We start from the raw sequence: 24538 nt of genomic DNA on the forward strand, positions 1-24538 counted from the left end.
TTGTTCTGTAGTTAATTCTGACCCAGGGAAGAAATGACTAGTGAATTGCTACATATACTGCTTGTTTGCCTCATGGAGAAAGTATAGAACAACTGTAAAGGACCATGAGTTCAAATACCCATAGAAAAAGCACTTTGAATTAATGGCTAGGCATAACAATGCACAAATAATAGTTTATATTAGTGTCTGGGCTAGCAAAATAGATTTAAGGTCAAACTGATTTAGAGTGAATCTTTTGATATTTTAGGAATTCAGTTTTCAAGAATCATCCCCCATAAAATATGTTATATTAGGTGCAGCTGAGATAATACAGCATAAACAGAGATTCAAATACAACAGCGTATTATTCAGTACAGTTGCAGGCGGCATGCATCTGTTTCTTTCAGAAAATGGTACAGAGCAAAATGGTAGGGAAACTTTATTCCAGAGGTTGAAGAAAAATCTCAGGGACTAGAGAAAAATTACTCTAAATGGTCTTTTGTTTTCATATCCTGGCCTCTTGGCATTTCTAAAGGGCTGCTTCTAGTGCATAAACTACTATGTATTCAGAGACATAAAAAATAAGATAAAACAAAAGGAAACTATCTGTCTTTACATTAACTGATTTTTTCTATCATATTTAAACCCATAATAATAAAAATCAAAGTGGTAGATTTTAGTAGTCAAATTTACTGATTATAAACAGAATTGTCCTCACAGAAGAGGAGCAATTGTACATTAAAATGTAATGTATGTATAAAAATAAATGGCAAAAACAATATAAAACAAATACACAGTAGTCCATATTCTAAGTGCAATAATGCCCTCCTGAATGGTATTAGAGGGAAATAAAGGACCTGACTGGGGTGGATAGGCCCTCTGACTCTGGAATTTGGACTCTCAATCCCCCTGTGAAGTCTGATATTTCTATGTGATGCCCACCCTATTGGGCCTTATTGCTTGTTTATTGCCTTCTAAACAGAGCTACTGGCTAATGGATTTATCTACTTTGCAAGTGAAAAAGCAAATAAACAAACAATAAAAAAAGACATGCCAGAAAACAATGGATTTTAATAACCCAGTAGATATGGGAACATGGGTTGTTATGGTGCAAGCCATTGTTATTATCCTGGCGAATGATAGCTCAGCCAAAGTGTATAAATATTCATTTTGGAACATATATGTATTGGAAGAAACATTAATGATATAGGATAGGGTTTAAGGGGCCTGGATAGATGCATTTTAAGGACTTGATTTTTAATCATTACTTAATTTTGATATATTTGAGTTTTTGCACATATAAATGACTTACCCTATCTGATGGGTTTATTTTTTTTTGTATGTCCACCTGGCTACAGTACCATAGTATAACATCTGGTAGGTTTTGAGGATCCTTTTTAGTTCTTTACACTAATCTAATGGAGGTCCTTCCCAGTCTCAGGTGAAGCCCTTTTGGCTAATCACACTTTGGTGAGGATCCTTTCCTTTTTAAACCCCCCCCCCCCCTGCAGCATGTGCAGCAGTGTGACAGCAGATCAAGCATGTCCTCACATTTACATTTATGAACTGAAGCTTGTAAATGTGGGGTCTGGTGTCTGTGACTATCCCAAACCTGCAAGACATATGAGGTGTGGCAGAAGCCACACAACACAAACTCTTACAAAAATAAAAGAGTACAGGACAGAATCTGTCTCATCTTTTCTCCCTTTTGACGTGCTCCAGCACTACTCCAGGTTTATTCCCAAAACTTGACAGCTGGTAGAATGACTGGGCACTATTTCTGCACTATGAGCCTGCCACTGATGACTTCACTGGTAAGGCAGCAAGAATATTTTAAATAATCTGTATTTACATTACTATATTCATTAGTCTTATGCACTGATGATTTTAAACTTATTTTATTTAGCCACAACAAGAACATAATTAATTTTCCTGATGTGTGTTTTAAAGGATACTATTTTTATAGTTTTATAGCAAATACAGACATACACAAATACACCCCACCTCTCTAATGACCTCTTTATGTTTGTAATTTTATACGTGTGCGTGTGTGTGTGTGTGTGTGTGTGTGTGTGTGTGTGTGTGTGTGTGTGTGTGTGCGTGCGTGCATGCGCGCGTGTCTTTGTACTGTATCTATCTATCTCCACATACACATACACACACACACACACACACACACACACACACACACACACACACACACACACACACACGAAAAACACTACACAGAGTGGTCAGAAGAAGCACATATCAATAAATATTTCCAGAAAACAGAAAACAATAGTAATCAAATAATTATGGAATATATATATAAATACATGTATATTTTTTCACCCCTGCAGAAACATTGAAAAAAATGTGATATGCTCTAACCAAATATAAACCAGTGAAAAATCTGACAAAATCAACCTGCATTTTTTCAAAGTTTTTGCAGGGGGACAAGCCTTCCCCTACACCCCCTGCTAATAATATATACCAACTCAGAGGTCACACAACAGTGGTGAAAAGGCATAAACCCTTCCCTCATATAACTTTCATTTTGTCAGTGTTTTGTGTTTAGATATTTTTCAGTTTAGATCTCTTTACTTTTTGATATTTTTCTGTTGATCATTTTACTGTTGATGTTACATTGTTTAGATCATTCAGGTACATCCATGCTTCTTTCTCTCTCTCTCTCTCTCTCTCTCTATATATATATATATATATATATATATTTATGTATATGGTTGTTCTTCTTTCAGCTTTTTCCGGTTAGGAGTCGCCACAGCGGAACTCTGGTCCGCTAATGATTGGCAGTAGATTTTTACGGTGCCGAGGTGCCAGCCCGACACCCAGCCTTCAACAAAGGCATGCCCATTCACACACGTCTTTCAAACGCCACTCGACCACGAGGAGGACATGCAGACTCCACACAGAAGGCACTCCAGCCGAGAATTGAACGGGAGAACCTCTTGCTGTGAGGCAACAACGCTACCGCTGCACCACCTCGGCTTCCTCATATGTATTCTAATAAAACTTGCAGCTTCTATTTTGTGTGCTTATAGTCTTTATAAAATATGTTAAAAGTTGTAAATATTATAAATATAAAATATAGACAGTTTAGCAGAGCACCGTGAATTACATAAAAATGACACTTCAGGAATGCACTAAGAATGCCTGAATGCAGATAATGATACGCATGTATGGAATAATGGCAACACATCACCACTGAATCATTTCAGCACACACAGACAAACAGAAGAATAAGTGCAGGCTCACAAGCAGTTACTTAAAAAGGATAAACACACCTCCTTTAAACAACTCCCATGAGCTCTGGTACTTTACCAACTCCCAGCAGGAGTTATTTGTAAGGGCTTCAGTAACTTCATTATTCTTGGAAAACTGCTGCAGTCATAGGCAGTCTGGCATGACTAATGGGCCTGAATTTAATGACTGCTTATTTAAACGGTTGCTAGTGTGATGGCCTAAATCTCTGAGACTGTTGAACAGTCATGAAATGCATTTTTCATTTCCAAATCATCAGTGATTACCATTTCTTCTTTTTATTAACAAAATTTCTTTAACTTTTGTTGATATGCATCATTTCAAAAAAGTCGCCTTTCAGTATTTTGACTCATGCTTGCTTTTTCCTTGCTTCAGACTTGAGCTTTAGTGTATTCCTACCTCAAGTTTACGTTAAAAGTAGCCAAAGTGAAAACTGCACATCTGATACATGAGTCAGCCTCAAATAAATATTTACCTGTGCATAACTTGAACAGCCTGGAAGGCTGTTTATAAAATTGTAAACAGCTTCAACCGTCCATTTCCTAAAATCTTCCATTGTTGATGCATCAGTACTGTTCTGACACATGCCATGTGTGCCTGTGAAATATTAAGATACAAAAATTCAGTTCCATTTTCTCTTGATTTTATTCACAGACTAAAAACATTTCAGAGATCTGGATAATAACTATATCAACCTGCAAACCTGTCTGTCATATACACACCTGCTTAGTTAGATATTGTATCTTACACACACACACATGCACACGCACGCGCACACACACACACACACACACACACACACACACACACACACACACACACACACACACACACACACATGCACACACGCACGCACGCACTTACGCACGCACGCACACACACACACACACACACACACATACACACATGGGCTTTTGGGGTGTAATAGTTGAAATATTTAGGACTACAGGTTTTGGGAGTAAGTTTTTTGATTTGTATTGCAGCCAGCACTCAGACTGAGTTCTTATACTGCACAGCTCCAGACATTTAATTTATTATACCTCAGAGCTCCACATAAACAATTTTATTTATTTATTTATGTATGTATGTATGTATGTATGTATGTTAACATTCCTGTTTCTTGTTCATTTCAGTGTAATGGTGGGGTTTTGGGATTGTTTTTGGCTTAGTTGCAAAGATATACAAATATAGAAGTCTTCTTTGGTTTTCTCAATGGCTTGTTTAAACTGCTATCAAGATTGAGTATTATGGTATGTTTTTAACAGTTGTTTTCCCCTGTATTCTGAGTGGCTGTGTTCCATTTTTTAAAAATTATCCTTTAGAGATTTTCTCATCATTTTAAGTTTTTTGTTGACATATTTATGTGTTTTGAATTTGATTTAGGTGGGAAATACTGGGAGGTATTTGTAGTCATTGTGAGAACATGTTATGGCTATCTGCTTTGTCTGCAAATGAGCATAGCTAAGCTACAATTCATAGAGGTCTCGTATGTTAAAAGGCAATGACCACTAATAAGCATAAGCAAATTAATTTATAACGAGATGTAAATGAGAAATTATGTAAAATGGCATATGCTAATAAAGTGTTCTTTCCACCACTTGTTACTCACAGTCCATTTTTTGTACTTTTCTGCACTGTCTGCAGATAGTTATGCCTGTTCCATTTATTTTATTTTTATTTTATTTAACATTTGTTAACCGGGAAAGTCTGACTTGGAATGAAGCCAATTTTCAGCGGAGGCCCGGAGAGAAACACTCCAGATGCATGTCTTTGTAACATGGGAGGAAACCGGAGCACCCGGAGGAAACCCACATGATCGCAGGGAGGACATGCAGACTTACTTTGCAAGCTATGAATATGCTGTCACTTAATGTTAGCTTCACTGTTTCCATTGCTGATCCTGTAAAAATGATTTGAGTTGTCCTTGCTCTGTCTTGATCCATTGTTCAGTATCATTACTGCACATAAAATGGCAGTCACACACAAAAAAACACATCAGTCAAACAACACTACAATGAAAGCATGCCTGCCGTCCTCAGAAAAAAGTTATGTGACAAAACCCCCATAATCAATATATACATGCAGAGTTCAGCCAAGTAAAATTGTGCTGAAGTAACGTTTGCACTATCATGAATACATTCACAACAGTAAAGAAATCACTTTAACAGATCTGCCCTTTCCTTAGATGCTACCACTTTTCTAGTAACCTTAATACTGTTAGTTCTTATTCATCAATAACACTAGAATCTCCCAGTAAAGACACGTTGAGCCAACAAAACATCCTTGCCACTTCAGTACCTCTGAATTAAATCACTGCACTTCTACCATGTATGCACAATCGCTAAAAGATGCCAAAGATTTTCTCACTGATCGCTAATCATTTTCACTGCTGCTGCTGTAATGACTTCTTATTCACAAATGACAGCTTAAAGTATTCACTAAAGTCATTGTAATATGCCCATCATATGAATAAAACAAACAATTCTTGAAGTGAAATCAATAAGCTCAACTTATTTTGAACTTTCATATTTTTTTTTTACTTTAAAAAGTCTGCAGTTTCCTAAGTAATTTGCTACCAAACTCCAGCAATCCCAAAGTAATATGGTGCAGTCATACCTCCCAACTGTTCAAGTCTTCTCTTCAAATGTTATAATGAGCCTGTCAGTTTATTATGCAGACATTATGTGGAAAGGGCTTAATGCTGCTGCTTTCGGAATGAGCCTGTGTCAGTTTATTATCCGGACGTTATGTGGAAAGGGCTCAATGCTGCTGCAATGAGCCTAGGTAACAGGGGCGGAAACTTAACTGCTTGCAAATGTTATGCCTGTCGGTTTGGATTTAAGGTAATGGGCGGAAAGGGCTTGCTTCTTCCATTCAAGGTAACGGAAACCAAGGTGTGTGTGCATGTGTGTGTGTGTGTGAGCAAATGCCCCCTTTATAATACACTTGGTGGCTAGAGGTACTCAGGCTCAAACCCTGTACCCTGGGTATAGGGTAAAAAGAGCCTAATGTCCCTAGCCACCACCACTTGTGAATATTTTTTGTTCTGTTTCTCATAAACTCTGTGGTTTCATAAACTCTGTGGTTTCAGGATGTTTGTGACAAATCACTGAAGGTTGAATTTATTGAATAATGACAGGCATTTGAATTTCAGACTTAGGTTCATAGGTTCATAGGTCGGTACTAGGCTATCAGCCCTAGGGCCTATACAAGCCCAGCCAAAAAGGTACCCTGGCTTTTGCCACCTAAGAAAATTATTTTCCTGTGCCACTGTCGAGCAGAGCCACAGAAGTGATCCCCGGGGTGAATTTCCTATTTCCCATCCAATCATCAAGATTTTTCTTGAAGAGTGCTAATGAGGAGCTTTGTTTGATATAGATAGGTAGTTTATTCCAGAGTATGGAAAGTCTCGGGGACAGGAATCTATCCCTCTGGCATGTTCTGTTTATTGTGATGACAAGGTTTAGGTCCCTAGAGCGTGTAGCTCGGATGGATTGGGATTTCTTTAAGTGGAGCATGTCCAACAGCTCTGGGTTTGACATAGCTTTGTATGTTAGGCAGAGATCACCTCTGAGTAGGCGATATGCGACGGAGTAAAGCTGGAGTTTTTTGAGATGGTCTGCGTACAGCATCTGTTTGAGGCCAGTAATTTTCTTTGTGAGGTATTTCTGCGGCCTTTCCAGTTGTTGTAGATGTCTTGTGAGGTACATACCAAAAGGGGCGTTGTACTCTATAATGGGTCTAATGAGTGATGAGTAGAGGGGAACAATGACCTCTTTTTTTCTGGATGAGCAACCTTTTGTGATGAGGTGTGCCACATAGAAGGATTTCCTGACTACTGTGGCGATGTGATTATCAAAGGCGAGACTACTGTCCACCTGTGTCCCAAGGTCTGTTATCACACTTTAGGTGTTAAGTATACTACCGCCTATGTTGTAGTTCATGGGTGCAGAGTTTTTACCAAAGGGGATGACAATGCACTTTTTGGCATTGAGCTTGAGGCCATGGCTTTGAAACCAGGCATCTGTCTCAGTGAGGCCCTTTTGTAGGATGTTCACATCATTAGGAGTTTTGATTATGGCTCCTAGTTTTCAGTCATCTGCGAACTTCGTTAGCCAAAGACCTTCTGTGTTAGCCTGTACTTTAGAGAAGTAGATAAAAAACAGGAGAGGACCCAGGACTGAACCCTGTGGTACTCCACTTGTCACTGGTCTGAAGTCGGATTTGAAGTCTGCTACTTTCACAGTGTGGGTTCTGTCAGTGAGCCAGTTGGCAACCCATTTTGGGACATAGGGATTTATACCTAGTTTAGTGAGTTTATCTATAATTCCAGAGTGGGGATGGTGTCAAAAGAGAGTTTGGAGATTACCGATGTCTTTGTTTATAAGTTCCATGATGATACGTTCCATGGCCTTGCAAACCAGGCTCGTCAGGCTAATGGGGTGGTAGTTCCCAGAGTCCGTGGTGGCTCCCCCCTTGTGGAGTGGGATAACCATTGCTGTGCACCATTCAGTGGGCACAAAGCTTGAGGTGAGGCTATGATTGAACATGGTACTTAGGTGGGGTGCCAGTACGTTCTGTAGTTTGTGCAGAACGCAGCCTGGGATGTTGTCTGTTCCCATGGATGCTGTGTTCTTGGCTTTGGAGAGTGTGGTTTTTACCTATGCAGCCGTGATTACAGGAACTTTGCATTCTTTTCGTATAAAGATGGGCCCTTTAGGGGGTGAGAGGGGGGTAAAGTTAGCACTGAACCTATCTGCCAGGATGTTGGCAATATCAGTTAGATCTGTATATTTAGTGCCATTGTGCTATAACTCAGAGCAGATCTGAGTGTTGCCATTGGGATTCTTGACATAGCTATAGAATGTTTTGTGGCTGTCTTTAGAATCAGTGGCAATTTTGTTTTCGTAACTAGCTTTGGAAGATTTTATCAGGGATCACAGCTTCTTGCTGAGGCTGACCAGGGAGCTCCTCCACTCATGGGATTTTACTCTCTTTTGTATTCTCTTTTTCTCTTCATATTCTTCAGAAAATAAATGGTAACAAAAACCTTTTATTCTAGCAATTTTCTAAGTTTATGCGATCGGTATTTGAATTTGTACCTAATTTAGGGCTGTATTCCCCCATTGTTGACTTTGTCCAGGTTTTTTGTGCTAAGAGGTTGAGAACTATGGTAAGAACTGGTGAGAAGTGAGAACTGAATTCACTAAATGATAGCCATTTCAGTTTCAGTCTTCCTATCTTTTGGGAAACAAGCTGCTGATCTGACATAGTGGTATGTTGCTCTGACTGTAGTGCACAGAGTCCTGTGTTCTAGACTTGCCAGTGAAATGCATGGCTAACACATTTTATTCTAGCAACTTTTACAAAATTATACAAGCAATGTTTAAAATGTGTCCCTGGTTTTTGGCCTTTTGTCCCTCTCCCCCAAAAAAATTTAAATTGAAAATAAGTGTAAGAAGCTGTGCAAGATGCCTATGCCTTACACTACTGTCACTCTATTTTTATATGTATATTGTGTGTGTGTGTGTGTGTGTGTGTGTGTGTGTGTGTGTGTGTGTGTGTGTGTGTGTGTGTGTGTGTAAGTAGACTTTTTATGATGGAAATTTTCTGAATTGGGCAGTTTTTACTGTTTCATGCATTTCATTTCATAGCCTACTGAAAAAATATTCAAACAATAAATTTAAAATGTGCTGACTAAGTTTGCTGTATTATACAAGGAATATAATTTAATAAAGTCAGGAAGGTGTATCAAAGAACACATGTGTGCAAGGAGCCAGTGATTTGAAAACAACCCAAAGGTAATCTTTATCCACCACTGGCCAGATGCATTTTCTTTGGATGTGGTTTAGGTTTCAATGCTATTTTAATGAATGTGAGTTTCAAGGGCAGAGAAGTTTTAATGCCAAGTCTGTTTTCATTGTGAGACAGTATTGCTTTGTTTAACAGATGTCTGTTGGTGTTTCTGCATTGTGCTGTAAAGTGTAAAAATAAAATCCAAATAATTATTGTAGAAGTAAAGCAGTATGCGCACATTAGTGTTTATGGTAAAGGGGGCAAAATAGCCAGGTAATGGGACATTGGAATGGCTGCAGGGGGACTCTGGTGCCACATTTTGGTTGTCTGTTCTTCAGTTTGCATTAATATTGGTATTCCACAATTGCATGGGAATGGGCAAGGTTACATAATTATGTATGAAAATTTTATGTTAAACAGCATACAAATTTGTACCTATTTTTCATGGGCCTTATCCAGATTTTTGATGTTTCAAGGTTGAGAGATATGGGCGCAGTTAAACTTATTCTCATATGTTTGGGTCCTTTACACATTTTGTATGCAAATGGGACCCTTTTTGTTTATCTCTATCACAGTAATACACAAAAGCATATTGCACCTTATGCATGGAATTGATTTCCCTTCTTGTATACATACCACATCCATCTTCAGGTACTTTACTTTTTTGCCATGAGGCATGTTTATCAAATGCCAGAGCATTTCCTTAGTCAGTGTGAATAACCTCCACTGAGTGCATTTGCATATTTATTTTTTATTTTTATTTATTTAACATTTGTTGACCGGGAATGTCCGACTAGGTTCCACAGAGCCTGTTTTCAGCGGAGGCCCGGGGAGAAATGCTCCAGATGCATGTCTTTGGAATGTGGGAGGAAACCGGTGTACCTGGAGGAAACCCACGCGAACACAGGGAGAACATGCAAACTCCACACAGAAGGCACCCCAGCCGAGAATCGAACCGGAGAACCTCTTGCTGTGAGGCGACAACGTTAACCGCTGCACCACTGTGCCGCCAATATAGACTTAGCATTGCTCTTTACAGATCACCACTGGGGCTATGAATACCGCTCTTAATCTTTTCATACGCTACTGATTCTACTTTTCATTGTGATTCTTTCACATGATTCCTCAGATATCCATTTTGTATGTAATGCATGTATAACGTATGTTTTGTCAGCCACTCTATATATACTGTCATGTATCTATTGTCTTTATACCCTAAAGCCAACTCTGATATTTATTTTGTATATAATACATGTAAATATATATATATATATATATATATATATATATATATATATATATATATATATATATATATATATATATATATATATATATATATATATATATATATATATATATATATATATATATATATATATATATATATATATATATATATATATATATATATATATATATATATATATATATATATATATATATATATATATATATATATATATATATATATATATATATATATATATATATATATATGGCATTTTGTTTTTAAATTTGTATATAATGTCATATATAATGTCATATATGTAAAATGTTCACTCGCCGGGATGAGGCTGAAATAGGTCCAATGGGATCAGTGCACTACCCAAATTCATAACAAAAATTAAGTGTAAAACACTAATAAACATCCACAAGAAAGTATTAACAATTCTAACATGCAATCACATCTTACAATCCAGACCACAACAACAACCTAGATCTACCGAATAGTACAGCAACTAACAAAACAGCTAAACACAACTTCCCATCATAAAAAGTCATACAAAACAATAATAACTAACTAAACAGTCTCTCTCAAAGGTTAACAGAAACTGTAGCGTGTACCACAAAACAAAAAGACAAAAGTATGAGCTGCAAGACTGTATAGAAGATACTGTAAAAAGAATGAAAATAAATAGCACTACAAAGTACTAAAATAAACTGATAAGCATCCATTACCAACATAGTGCAACAAGCTTAGCCACAAGAGAGAAACTAGCTCATTGGCTGTCACATATCCATGAAAAAAACATACAGCTACAAGATAAATGATCAGTTGCCACACAAATCCAGCATTAAAAGAGAACCACACTCACAGACTCCAAAAACATGTTTATTTCATCATGGTTTGGTGTTTCCTACATTTTAACACCATTCTGGGACTATTTACAAGTTTTTAAATACTAAAGCTCCTGTCAGTGCACTGATTTTACATGCATACACTGCTGTCAGTTGTAAGTAACATTTCATGCCATTCAATGACTACTTAAACACAAACAGTACAAATGCTACAGGACACAGTTTCAAAGTGCGTTTTACTGCTGCTTCTTTTTAGAATTGCTAAATTGCAATCTTTTGTGAAGCCTGAATTGTACTACTTTAACTGATCTCCCATCACCCTTTACACCTAACTTCCCTAGCTGTCAAAGTTCTAAGGGTAAATTGAGCTATTACCTGCTGTGATTGACAGCTCACAGCTGGAAACATGACTTGTGTCTGTTTCCTTGTTCTAATCTTTACTTTATGTATGCATAAGGGAAGGACCAGGGAGCTGAGACATCACAGCATGGGTGGGTTTTTAGGACAGTTGTGGTGATGTTAGTTTGGGGAGGGAATTGGCCAGAAAACTACCTGTAGTCATTGGCCTTGATGACTTCAATGAACTGGAGACTGCAGTAAGTTTTTTGAAAGTGAAACCACCACAGTATAGTAAGGTACTGTTCTACTGGAGAGAAATAGTCGATTTAAAATATTTTAAATCTGAATTGTTGTTTATTCATACCAGGGACTGTAAATAGGGAGAAAAAGGACAGAGAAGTTGATCATTTAATAATAGAATCATGTTGTTGTCCTTTAACCACAACAAATGTAACCCTAATACATATAAGTTCATAGGTTCATAGGTTCATAGGTTAGTACTAGGCTAAGTGCCCTTGTGGGCCATTTTAAGCCTAGCCAATTACCCCATGTGAGAATCAAACTCTGCACCCTGTGTCTGTAAGGTAAACTCCTTAAGCCTTATGCCATCCTCCCAAACTAAAACAAAAAAATACCATGGCCGCCACAGCTAAAAACAGAGAACAAGTTTTATTATAAATGTGAAAAAGATAAACACTTTTGGGCAATATCCTCGCCCTTCATCAGACCTATTAATAAAAATCAAAAGTGTCATTGATTAAAAGATAAGTAAAAATCAATCAAAACACAACAAATCTTACACACCCATCAAGGATGGAGCACTATCATTCACATAATTAATGCATGTAATCTTCATTAACCAATCACAGCTAAAAGATTGTGGTTAACATCACAAATTATTGTATTGCACGTTACTTCTTATATTATTTGTTATCATACAACTTTTGAATGCGCCTACACCATGGATGCTTTGTTTTCTATTTTTTTACTTGTTGTTACAATATTTACATCTAACAGATGATTTACGTTGTCATTTACACATAGTAATTTCCATTTTAGAAACAGCATAGTTAAATTCCTTATGAGGTGCAATAACAACAGTAATCCTTGATATCCACTATGAACTTTTTATAGGTTCATAGGTTCATAGGTTCATACTAGGCTATCTGCCCTAGGGCATTTATAAGCCCAGCCAGAGTGTTTGATTGGCTGATGTAGGTCACATGCTTTCATTTTCTGAATGGTTGAGCTCCACCTTTTCTGGGTGTATATACTATGAAACACTCTGATTGGTCACATTTGTTGCCATCAGGATCAATGAAGCTTTGGACTCTTAGGAAATGATTTGATGAAGGAAGTTACCTCTATACTACATATGTCCACACTTCATCTTTTATATGTATATATTTTATATACTTTCACGTGACTTGAACAGATGCTTGTTCAACATTTTCAGTAATGTTTTCTTTATTAATGATATAGCTTTATCGTAATGGTATATATTGATAACAATAATTTGTGATGTTAACCATAATTAAAGTTATTCTCTGTTTTTAGCTGTGCTGGCCTTGGTGCTTTTTTTTGTTTTATTTTGTTCATATGTTTAAGTGCCTGGCCTTGGTGACTGCACTCATAGTTTTGGTTTGTTTTTTATAGATAAATATGTATGTGTGTGTGTGTGTGTGTGTGTCTCTATACACACACGGTCTCTCTCTCACACACACACACACACACACACACACACACACACACACACACACACACACACACACACACACACTTTCTTCCTATGGATTTTGCACTTACCTCATTCAGACTTCAATAATGTGATCAGGTAAGATACTGTAGCTGCTTGCCTGAGCTCATACTGAGTTCTAGTGAGAATGGCATCTTGTATCAGTTACAAGCACTCATGTCCTTGGCCTCAAGAGCTTGGGACTCAAGAGTTTGTAGTAGAAACTGAAAAGGTAACCTAATGACATTGATTCCTCTTCATCTTCTTCTTTTTACTAGAATATAAAATATCTGCAAAGAGATATACTTCTTAGCTGTTAAGAAGAGATTAACTCAGAGATCAATCATTTAATTTGTGTCTGTAGAGGAACAGACTCAGCTGGAATGTTTCTCCCCAGGCCTCCACTGAAAACAGGATCTGTGGAACCTAGTCGGACTTTCCCGGTCAACAAATGTTAAATAAATAAATAAATAAATATGTGTATGTGAGCCCAATTGCATTTATTACATCCCAATTTCCCATATATTTTATTTATCCATTTTTTTCTGACTAGATTTTTGTTTACAATACTGTTTCCCATTCATTTCAATGGAATACTGTGGTCTTTGTGGCATGTTGTGCCCTTTATGTGATATGTGTGTGTGTGTGTATGTGTGTGTGTGTGTGTGTGTGTGTGTGTGTGTGTGTGTGTGTGTGTGTATGTGTGTGTGTGTTTTCTGTATCTGTGTAAATCTATTTATCTGTGTTACGTTAATATTTCCTGTGATTGAAACTCTGGTGTTTATTGTAAGTAGATATTTAGTATTTTTATGTTCTTTTATTATTTATTATTAAATATATTTAAACTTTTCATTGTGGCTGGTCCTTTAGATAATATTTTAATCTTTGAGAGTACTTATATCTATTTGGTGACACTCCTGAAAGTCTTACTGCATTGGCCAAACACTATCATTTGTATTTATATTAATTTCACTCAGTATAATTGGGTGCCGTTGTAAGAGCCTTAGAGTAGCTGGCTTTGGAGTGTCTGGTGGCAGTGTAACTACCTTATAGTCTGGGCAGGAGGAGGCATAGCTAGTAAATCTGTGCCAGCCTTTCCCAGGTGTGTGTGTGTGTGTGTGTGTGTGTGTGTGTGTGTGTGTGTGTGTAAAAATCAAATCTCCAAGAGTGTGTGTGTGTCAGCTGCTTGGATCAAGGATACAAAGCACTGATTTTACAAAGAGAGTGGTGGAGTACTTGGATTGGACACTTGGCTGAGGACTCAACGCTATAGCTATGCCAGTGGGGAGTCTTTTTTGGGGATCCGGACAGAGACAGAAAACCAGCCCCTGGACTAAGTGTGTTCTCTGTGTGCTCTTAAGGAAAATTGTGCTTGACATAGAGAGCTGCATCTGGAAATACTAGGTGTATATACTTTTGTTCCAAGTGTACATCTGTCTCTAGTGCCAGTGGTGAGGATTCAGGCTCCTTGATTACTGGTCTGAATGGGGACATCACAAGAAGGTTGGGAGACAAAACCCATACATTCTGCATGCAGGTTGTTGTCACCTGTATATCCCTACATATGGTCAGTCAGTCTTTTATTTTTCATTGTTTTATTCCTTCTACTCCACAGATGTTTCACTGCTTTGATATTGTGTACATGTGTATGTGTTAGCCAAATAGCTAGCACACTTGCCTTTTGGTGCAGAAGGTTGTACCATATCTCTCAAATGCTTAGTGCAAGAAATCTGGACAAACCCTGAAATAATGGAGGGGGGGGACAAAGGCTGAAAGATGGGGACAGAGTTTAAATATTGCTCTTATAAACTTAAAAAAATTGCTATAATAACATGACATGTTAACATGCATTTACTGAAGGATATGAAGTCTGAAACTGAAGTGCATCATTATTTAGTGCCTTCAAGCCTCAGTGATTTGCCAGAAAGTCATAAATGTTATGAGGAACAGATCAAATATATAGGTTCATAGGTTGGTACTAGGCTATCAGCCCTAGGGCCTATACAAGCCTAGCCATAGCAATTCTCTGGCTATTTCTTCCCACACTATTTACTTCCCTGGACTCCTGTCTAGCAGGGTGACTGACATGATCCCCGGGGTGAATTTACTTTCTCCCATCGTCAAGGTTCCTTTTGAAGAGGGCCAAAGAGACACTCTACTTGACATGTATGGGCAATCTAGTCCAGAGTCTGGGGAGTCTCTGGGTCAGGAACCTATCCCTCCAGCATGTTTTTTTTATTGTGATGACAAGGTTTAGATCCCTGGAGCATGTGGCTCTGAGGGATTGGGATTTCTTTAAGTGTAGCATGTCCAACAGCTCTGGGTTTGACATGGCCTTGTATGTTAAGCAGAGATCGCCTCTGAGTAGACGATATGCGACAGAGTATAGCTGGAGTTTTTTAAGGTGGTCAGCATAGGGCATCTGCTTTAGGCCTGTGATTTTTTTAGTGAGGTATTTCTGCGGCCTTTCCAGTTGTTGCAGATGTCTTGAGAGGTACATACCAAACAGGGTGTTGTATTCTATAATGGGTCTAATGAGGGATGAGTACAGCGGGACAATGACCTCCTTTTTTCTGGATGAAAAGCCCTTAGTGATGAGGTGTGCCACATAGAAAGATTTCCTGACTGTTGTGGCGATGTGGTTAGGTAAAAATTTGGACTCTGTGAACATCTGGACAGTTGAGAGGTATGGGCTGTAAGTTCTATTTCCAATGAAATGGCTGGATTACTTTTCCAAAAATATAATTGCATTGTAGCATATGGGAGGTGCTACACTCCTGAGTGTGCCACCCTTTGGATGAGATGTTAAACTGCTGCCCTATCTTTTCAGGCTGGTAGTAGCTCAAGTGGATGTACAAGATCCCATGGCACTTATCAAAAAGATTAGGGGGTATTCATTTTATACCATATAAATAAACGTTATATTAATTATGTACACACTAATTATTTACATTAATTCTTAAAATTATTTACAAATTATCAACATGGAAGAACTTCTATTTCTTTCTTTTATTTTCCTTTTATATTCACCATCTACCCTCTCTCCCTTCCTTCCACAGCCATCTTCTGTTTTCAGCTAATATATCACCCTCTTCCATTTTCTTGTTCTATAACAAATTCTCACATTTTTTCCACAACATCCATATTGCCACAAACTGTACTTTATTCCATTTATCAACATCCCAGTTCTTTACTTTATCATACTTCCCATATATCATATTCATATTTATACATTTATATCTTTCCCATCTATATTCATTTTTAAACTTTACCCAAAATTATTTATTCTTTTCGCTATCTGAAAAACAATGTTTTGTTGTTTCTTCTTCACTACAGTCAACACATTTTCTTTCCTCTATCACCTTATATTTCATACTGTCTTTCACTGGTAACTTGTCTAATGAAATTCTTCTTTTCTTAGTGTTATAAGTCTCCACATTTCTAGATCTCCTCTTTCATCCCTTTCCATATAAATGTAATTCCTCTACCACATAACTTCTTTATCCTTTCACATAATATTTTCTAAAAATGTATCTTTCATCTTTATTCGAGTCCGTATTATATTCATCATACCATCTAATTCTGGTGCTGATTCTGGGTTCCTATTAGTACGACACAAACGCATTTTGTCAAATGCGTTTTCATCGACACATGTAGAGCGAACAGGCAAAACAGCAAAGTGGCTGTTCAGCAAATTCTTTCCCTGGGAAAGAAGTCGCTTGACCACTTCGTTGTTTTGCTGTGTTCTGAAGTGTAGTGTTGTCCCTTGTCCAGTATAGCTCCCGAGCGTGATTGTGCAACAGTTACTGACCTTAGGTTTAGGGTGCGGGTTAAGGTAAGTGCATATGTATGAAAGTGTTCACTGTTTTTTATTTTGTGTTAGATGTATGGTTGAGTTACATGTGTATGTGTTTTCAGCTGTTTACTTTTGTTTTGGGGGGTAGAATTAGGGTTAAGGTAAGTGTGTATGTGTTTGGAACTGTTTATGTAAATGTGCGAGAGTTACTGACCTTAGGGTTAGGGTGCGGGTTAAGGTAAGTGCATATGGTTTAAAATGTTTACTGTTTTTTTTTTTTCGTTAAATGTATGGTTGGGTTATGTGCATATGTGTATTTAGTTGTTTACTGGTTTTGGGGGGTATAATTAGGGTTAGGGTATGTGTGTATGTGTTTGGAAGTGTTTAATGTTTTTTTTTGGGGGGGGGTTGAAACAGTGATTTCTTTCCCTAGGAAAGAAATCACTGTTCTGTGGTTTCAACATTTTCAGCTTTCATTGAAAATGTGTTGATGAAACATCATTTGCTGTTTTTAGCTTTTGATGTTTCAATATAGACCCCTGATTCTTACATTATTTTCTCACCTTTTGTATGTCTTCTACTGTTATATGTTTTGTTTAAACAATCCTTACTTTTCCAGATATATTTTTTCACTTTCCATTCTTCTTGCCCATCCATTCCCTCTGTTTCATATATTTTCTCTACAAAAAGTTTCTACCACCTCCATAATATTTTCTTGACTGCATTTTGTATTTCCTTTGCCATAAGATAACATCTATCTTTCCTTCACTCATTTTTGCTTCTTTTCATAAATAAGGGGAAAACTCCTCTTTCTTTCCTTTCAAAAAAATCTTTGTCTGTGTACTATTATTTTTACTTTTTCTCTGTTCTTTACATACGTATGTTTTCTATTTCCCTTAATGTATCACTTCCTTTTCCTCTTTCTAATAATTCTGTAAACACATATTTATATTTAATCGTATTTCTTTCTATTCTTCTTTTCACTTGTAAATATATTTTTAAACTTCTGCTTATACACTAGACATCACAGTGTACATTTTTTTATAAAATGGTCTCATTGTCATGTGATTGTTCCATAATATTTATTTCTCTATTATAATTTCATTCTCCTTTATAAGCTCTGCAGTTAATCTCTTTATCCCTTTCCAACCTTTATTATTTTGATGCTTTTCCCTTTTCTAGCCCATACTGCTCCATGATCTGAAAGCTATTCCATCTGTACTCCCCCTGTTATTTCTTTCATGTCTTAAGAGTAAACTATATAATCAGTTTCAATCTTAAAAATTCTGTTTTCATATGTCCATTTCCTAGTTTTAAATATCCTCATTTTACTGCTTCCCTTAACATCTTAATTTATTGTGTTATTTTCCCTTTTCTTTCTACAGGTTACCATTAAAATCTTCTACCATCACTACTGGCATATTACTAACATAATTTTTTTATTTTTTCAAACACTTGTTTTCTCCCCATCATATTAGTATATACATAAATCATTATTAATCTTACACATTTTGTCTCATTCTCATATCACACATTATTTCCCTTCCTGACACTACGATTGTTACATTTAAATTGTTTAGTTCTTCAGATTTATAACAATTCCTGTTCAAGAATATGTCTTATTTCCTACCGACCAAACAGTTTGCACCCTTCCCCTATGCTGTCTGTATTCTTTTCTTTTTTTTTCTTCTTTGTGACATCTGGTATCTTAACAAACACAAAACATCCATTTCTAGTTTTTACACCATTCCACTACCACTAAACCTCTTACATAATTTCTGATGCTATTCACATTTAATGTTAAAAGCTTATTTTTCTTTTCTTTCTACTAAGCTTTCCACCAAACAATTTTTTACTATCTTTTTCTTGTTCTTCTCCTGCCTCCATTTTTCCATCTTCTTCTTCACTTTCTAAAGCTGCAAATATGTTCTCTTCCTGTTTATTAATAAACTCACTTTGAACTGCTATTTCTTCTCTAACTGCATATTGATTGTTTAACCTTTGTGCAGTATCCCCTTTCCCATACCACCTTCTATTTTCAACATCTTCTGTAGTAATATTTCTACTGTTTTTCTTTCTTCTTAGCTTTACTGTTCTTCATCTATTCTTTCCCTGTCTAATATGGGACATTCAACAAGAAGTGACCAAATTCTTAACTTTTTCTACAAAAGGGCTTACAGTCTTTTGCTATATGCCCCCTTTCCCTGCATAGGCACCAGCTTCATTTGTTATAGTCTTATACTAAATGATTTTCATCACCACAGAAATAACATACTTTGGGTTGGCACTAGAACCTAACAAATCCTCTCTTACCATTCACAATTATTTTATTTGAAATATGTTGAATTTTTCCCATATTTAACATCCATTGTTACCCACACTTCCTAACCCCAGTCCATAAATTTCTTTCATCACATATTTTTTAACTTCATGTATTTTACTACACAGTGAAAGAAAAAAACATTTTAACTCATACTTATCCATATCCAGTGTCATAAACTCTATATTTATTTTCTTTTTTAGTTGTAGTCCCGAGCTCCGAATAGTCCTTCCTTGGTGCTATTGTATTTCATTTCTCAGTCTCATTCATAAATTTTCCAAAAAGTGAAATATTTCAAGTGCCACTTCACAAAAATGTTCAGATTCCAAATAAATTAATGCTTTTAAGTGTTTAATTTTAAACCCTGCTAGAAAAATAATAGTATCCGTAATGTCATACTTGTTTACAATGCCATCACTTTTACTTTTTATTCTTACCATTGGTTGTCTTTTCTGTGGCTTTTGAAAAGCTGCAAATGTTAGTCCCCTCTCAGCTCTTTCTGCCATTCTTCCCTGTCTTGATGCATCTACCTAACTTGTTCTTTCTTGTAATAAAATACCCTGTTGCAGAGGTAAACACTGAAAACTGCACCAACCAAGAATACCACCATGTTTTTCCTTTACCAGGCTGTTGTTTGTGTTTCGAGTCTTTTCGTTTCTTTCTCCTGTAATACTCTTTCTCCACCATGTCATCCCATCTTGCTGCTTCTCCTTCCTTTGGTTCTGTCTGATTCATCAACTATATCAGAATGTTTAGCTCCAGTCCTCCATTTTCCAATTCTGCAACTGTTTTTTCATCTGCTTCTCCTTCCTTCAGTAATGTTTCTCCTGCTTCTCTCACCAGCTTTGCTGCATTTGCCCCTCATTTTGGAATTCCCAGAAATGTAGTAGAAGCTGCCCAGTGACACCTAGCAGTAATAAAGAGTGCTTCACTTCATCACCTCCAAAGAGTAGGGGTTGCTTTATTATATAAACACTCTTCCGTCTTTCTTTCTTGCATTATTTGCATATTCATAATATTTACAGTTTATATACAGACATACAATACATACATACATACATATATACAAATATTTCAATTACAGGTATTAATGCCTTTCTAGACTGCCAATATACTGAAAAAAAAGTTGTTCCCATAATACGTGTTCAGGCTATTCTTAAAATATCTAAACTAGTGCTTGCTTTCATGTAACTTGGTAGTCTAGTCCATGCATCAGCTGCTCTCTCACAGAACCAATCGATATACTTCTCATTCCTATAGAATCCTCTACATGGGTTGTCTGATGATCCTGTACTTGTTTTTGATAACCTCAAACATTTTCAGAGGTAATTGTCTGTAAATGCCCTATATATCTGAATAAGGTCTCCTCTTAAATATCTGTATGAGACACTGTACACGTTCAGATATTTTAGTATTTCATAATAACTTCAATTTTCAAAGCAATGGATGCCTTTGGTATGTTTCCATTGTACTCTTTCAAGTTTACTCATGCTGGTTTTCTATAGGGTTTCCATATTATTTTTCCATATTCAAATTTGGGTCTATTATAACTAGCAAACAATTACTTCATCATTTCTGATTTCCTAGACTTTATACATTTTTTATGCAACTTATAGTTCTAGAGACATCATTAACGAGTTGCTCAAAGCTGAATCTATCCATATACCCAGGTCCTTAAATGAATCTATAGTTTCAATCACTGTATGCTGTATTAAATATTCACCTTTCAGTTTGTTTCCCAAATCTCATTGCTTAGTTTTTGATGTATTTAAAAGCATATTATTCTCCTGTGCTCAAATGGTCAATTTAGTCAAGATGTTTTGCAGACATCCCCTATCTGTAACACATGTAATCAGTTTATCCAATTTAAAGTCATCTGCATACAGACTGTAGAGCACCTCAGATGAAAAAGAAAGATATGAAAGATACAATCTAAACAAGTATGGGTCTAGGACAGTGCCCTGTGGGACACCCTGACTGTAACCAGGAATTTCACCTGCCCAGTTGCTGCATGATACTTGCCATGTGCTATTTGTAAGCCACACTGTTATACATGTTATCAAGTGTACATCAATAGCTAGTTGTTCTAATTTATTGATCAGTGTTTTGTGTATGACCCTGTCAAATGCTAAAGTTAAATCTATATAAATTGCATCATAGCATACGTTTTCATTTATAGCTGTTATTATATTGTTATAGAACATCATGTTACAGGTGGTAAAAATCTATTTTCAACATATGCATACTGATATATGATTTCAAGTACCAGCCTTTCCAATTCTGACAATAACTTATCCCATATTACTTTTTCCATTATTTTTCCACAACATGAAAGCAGACTTAAGGGCCTGTATGACTCTGGGTTTGTTCTACTCCCCTTCCCCTTAAAGACACGTTTAATAAGTGCATGTTTTCAATCTTGAGTAATCTCCCCATATTTATATGACTTAGTAAATAATAGATATAATGGTACTGTAAGTTCTTGCTGAAGTGTTTTCAGGTCATTATTACTAATTCCCTCTCATCCCTGTACTTTGTTTGGATCCAGTTTGCATAGTTATTTTTCAATATAATCTAATTTGATATCAGCCTGCTGATTGAGCCTGCTCCTGATTTAACCTCAGCCTACCTGGTGTGTTAAGAACCCAATCCACTTGCTTGTGGACTCAACCTCCAGCCTCCTGCTTTCTGCACCATCCATCAAGGACAAAACTAAGTATGTTATGGACAAAATCTAACTGATAAAACAGACCCCTAGTCACCACCTGTTTCAGGGCTTCAAAGTTCGCTGGGCGCCTGAGCAGCCAGCAGCCTTACCCCTTTTCTGTATCTACCTATTAACCTATACACCTCTAACATTCTATTCTGTATCTACCTATCAACCTATACACCTCTAACACTTACCTTCACCCCCTCTCACTTTAGGTTTCTTCCCTACATTCTCCTACACTACTCTGCTCCCTTACTAACTCACCTTCATTTCTTGAACTGCCCACTAGGGGGTGCCTTCCTCCCATCCAACACTCCCCCTCCCCCTGTGCTACCATTGCAAACTTTAACCATCTACAAAGCTTCTTGCTGTGTTCCTACTCATACTTACTTCTGCCTTTCAGTTTGTACTCCACTAGAAGTCTTTTCCTAGACGCCACCTTTTTCCTCGGTAACTTCTCCTCCTTTGTCTCTACCCGCTCCGTTCGCCCTGCGGGCTCACTCTGCTCCCCTACCTTACCCCCAATTCCCACCCACCCTCACTGCATCCACATTTCTACCTACCTAACCACACCCCTCCCCTTTTCCTCCAATTACAACCTATCCACAATTAACCAATCATCTTTTTTCCCTCCTTATTTTTTCTTTTAACCACACCCTTTAACATACACCATTGAACTTTGCCTTACAATAACACACCTACTACACCTGTACTAGTTACTACAACATACTAACCACCTTTAATATGTATAAACTCCCCACCCTAGTCCTCAAACATACCATAGTTTTGCTCACACTTATTCCCCCTTTAATATTAGCACAACTTACAACCTCCTATGAACACCCACTACTATCACACCTTAGCAACCCAACTAAACTAACTTCCTCTTCAATTCCTACCTACCACAACCATCATATTAACATAACTTCCACACCTAGCTATCTTTCACCCAGATATCATAGGATAACCCACATAAAACATGTACATCTAAATCCTAGAAGGTTAACCCTCCCACAAAGTAAATATGCAAACACTGCATACCTAACCCTACTTCTCTCACTTAGAAATGGAGATATTCACCCAAACCCAGGTCCAACCAGCTCCTCCTTAAATCAATCCATTTACCAAAACCCCACGGTGTACACACTATTTAAAAAACCCAAAAACTCACTCTCAATAGCTAACCTCAACATACATAGTATTAATAATAAAACAACTCAACTACATGCTCTCTTAGAACTCTACTCCTTTGATATTATTTGTCTAACAGAAACCTGGTTAAAACTTTCAACAAGAGACACTGAAGTCATTCCTCCTGGCTATAATATATTGCGTCTCGACAGGGAATCTAAAAAAGGTGGTGGTGTAGCTATCTTATTTAAGTCTAGCCTTCAAATAACCACTTTCAACCAAAAACCTCCCCAGGACTCTAATGCTGAAATTCTTATTACCAAACTTGAACTAAACACAGCCAAATCCATCTTTATTATTTGCATTTATGTTCCCCCAGGAAATAATATTTCCACCATAGAAAAGATCCTATGTTGGCTATCTCTAAACTTACCCCAAGAAACAATCATCCTAGGTGACATAAACATTGATTGGGAATCTTGCAACAACAAACATCCTACAGACCATATTAACCTTTACGGGTTCTCACAAACTATCACCTCCCCCACTAGAATAAATAAAACTAACAAAAAAGAAAGTACCTTAGATTGGATTCTCACCAATAATCAACCCCATACGTTTGTAACAGGAACGCTCCCTGATGATATAAGTGATCACTTATTAACCTACATCATCAGGCTTAAAACCAACCCTCCTACCCATAACATTACCAGTACAATCAGATCTAAAAAAAATTTCAACTTGGAACTATTTCGAAGTGAACTGAACGCATGTAACTGGACACCCTTAAAACACCTTTCTCTTGATGATGCTGTAGATTTCTTTAATACTAAGTTTCTGGCCATATTCAACTACCATGCCACCACTCACTCTATTAGAATTCGAACTAAATCAGCCCCCTGGTTCTCAATAGAAACCAAGCAAAAAATCAATCTCAGAAATAAAATCTGGAAGAAATCTCGCTTAACTAAAAATACAGCTGACTACCAAAACTTCAAACAACCCAGGAATGAGACCAAAAAAGCTATAATGAATGATAAAAAAACTTTTACCTGAAACCTCAGCATACTTACCAAAATAACCCACAAAAGTTCTGGGCAAACATAAGACAATTACTACAGCCTAGTAAACCTGTCACACCCAACCCACAAGGCTCTGACATAAGGAACCCCAACCAAATTGCAAATTACTTTAATTCCTTTTTTACCGAAACAATTCAAACCCTAGCCAGTCAACTCCCCAACAAAAACACAAACATATCTAACCATAACTTAAACCCACCTCCCCCATTTCACTTCCATCCTGTCACAACATCCTACATTATCTCCCTTATCAAAAAACTCAAACAATGTACTCCCTCTGCAGACCTAATACCAGCAGAATACT

At 37.0% G+C, this 24538-nt stretch overlaps 1 protein-coding gene across 1 annotated transcript in view; it reads right to left on the minus strand.

Annotated features, from left to right (window-relative positions):
• The window catches only part of SAMD7 (sterile alpha motif domain containing 7), a 212473-nt gene that overhangs the window by 60021 nt on the left and 127914 nt on the right, over positions 1 to 24538 (minus strand). The window contains exon 7 of the mRNA XM_044070749.1: positions 3719 to 3840. Coding sequence (XP_043926684.1) covers positions 3719 to 3840 — 122 coding nt within the window. The remainder of the gene's footprint in view (positions 1 to 3718; positions 3841 to 24538) is intronic.

This window comes from Protopterus annectens, chromosome 4.part1 (assembly GCF_019279795.1).
Source record: "Protopterus annectens isolate FY-2018-M chromosome 4.part1, PAN1.0, whole genome shotgun sequence".
Taxonomy (NCBI): Eukaryota; Metazoa; Chordata; order Ceratodontiformes; family Protopteridae; genus Protopterus; species Protopterus annectens.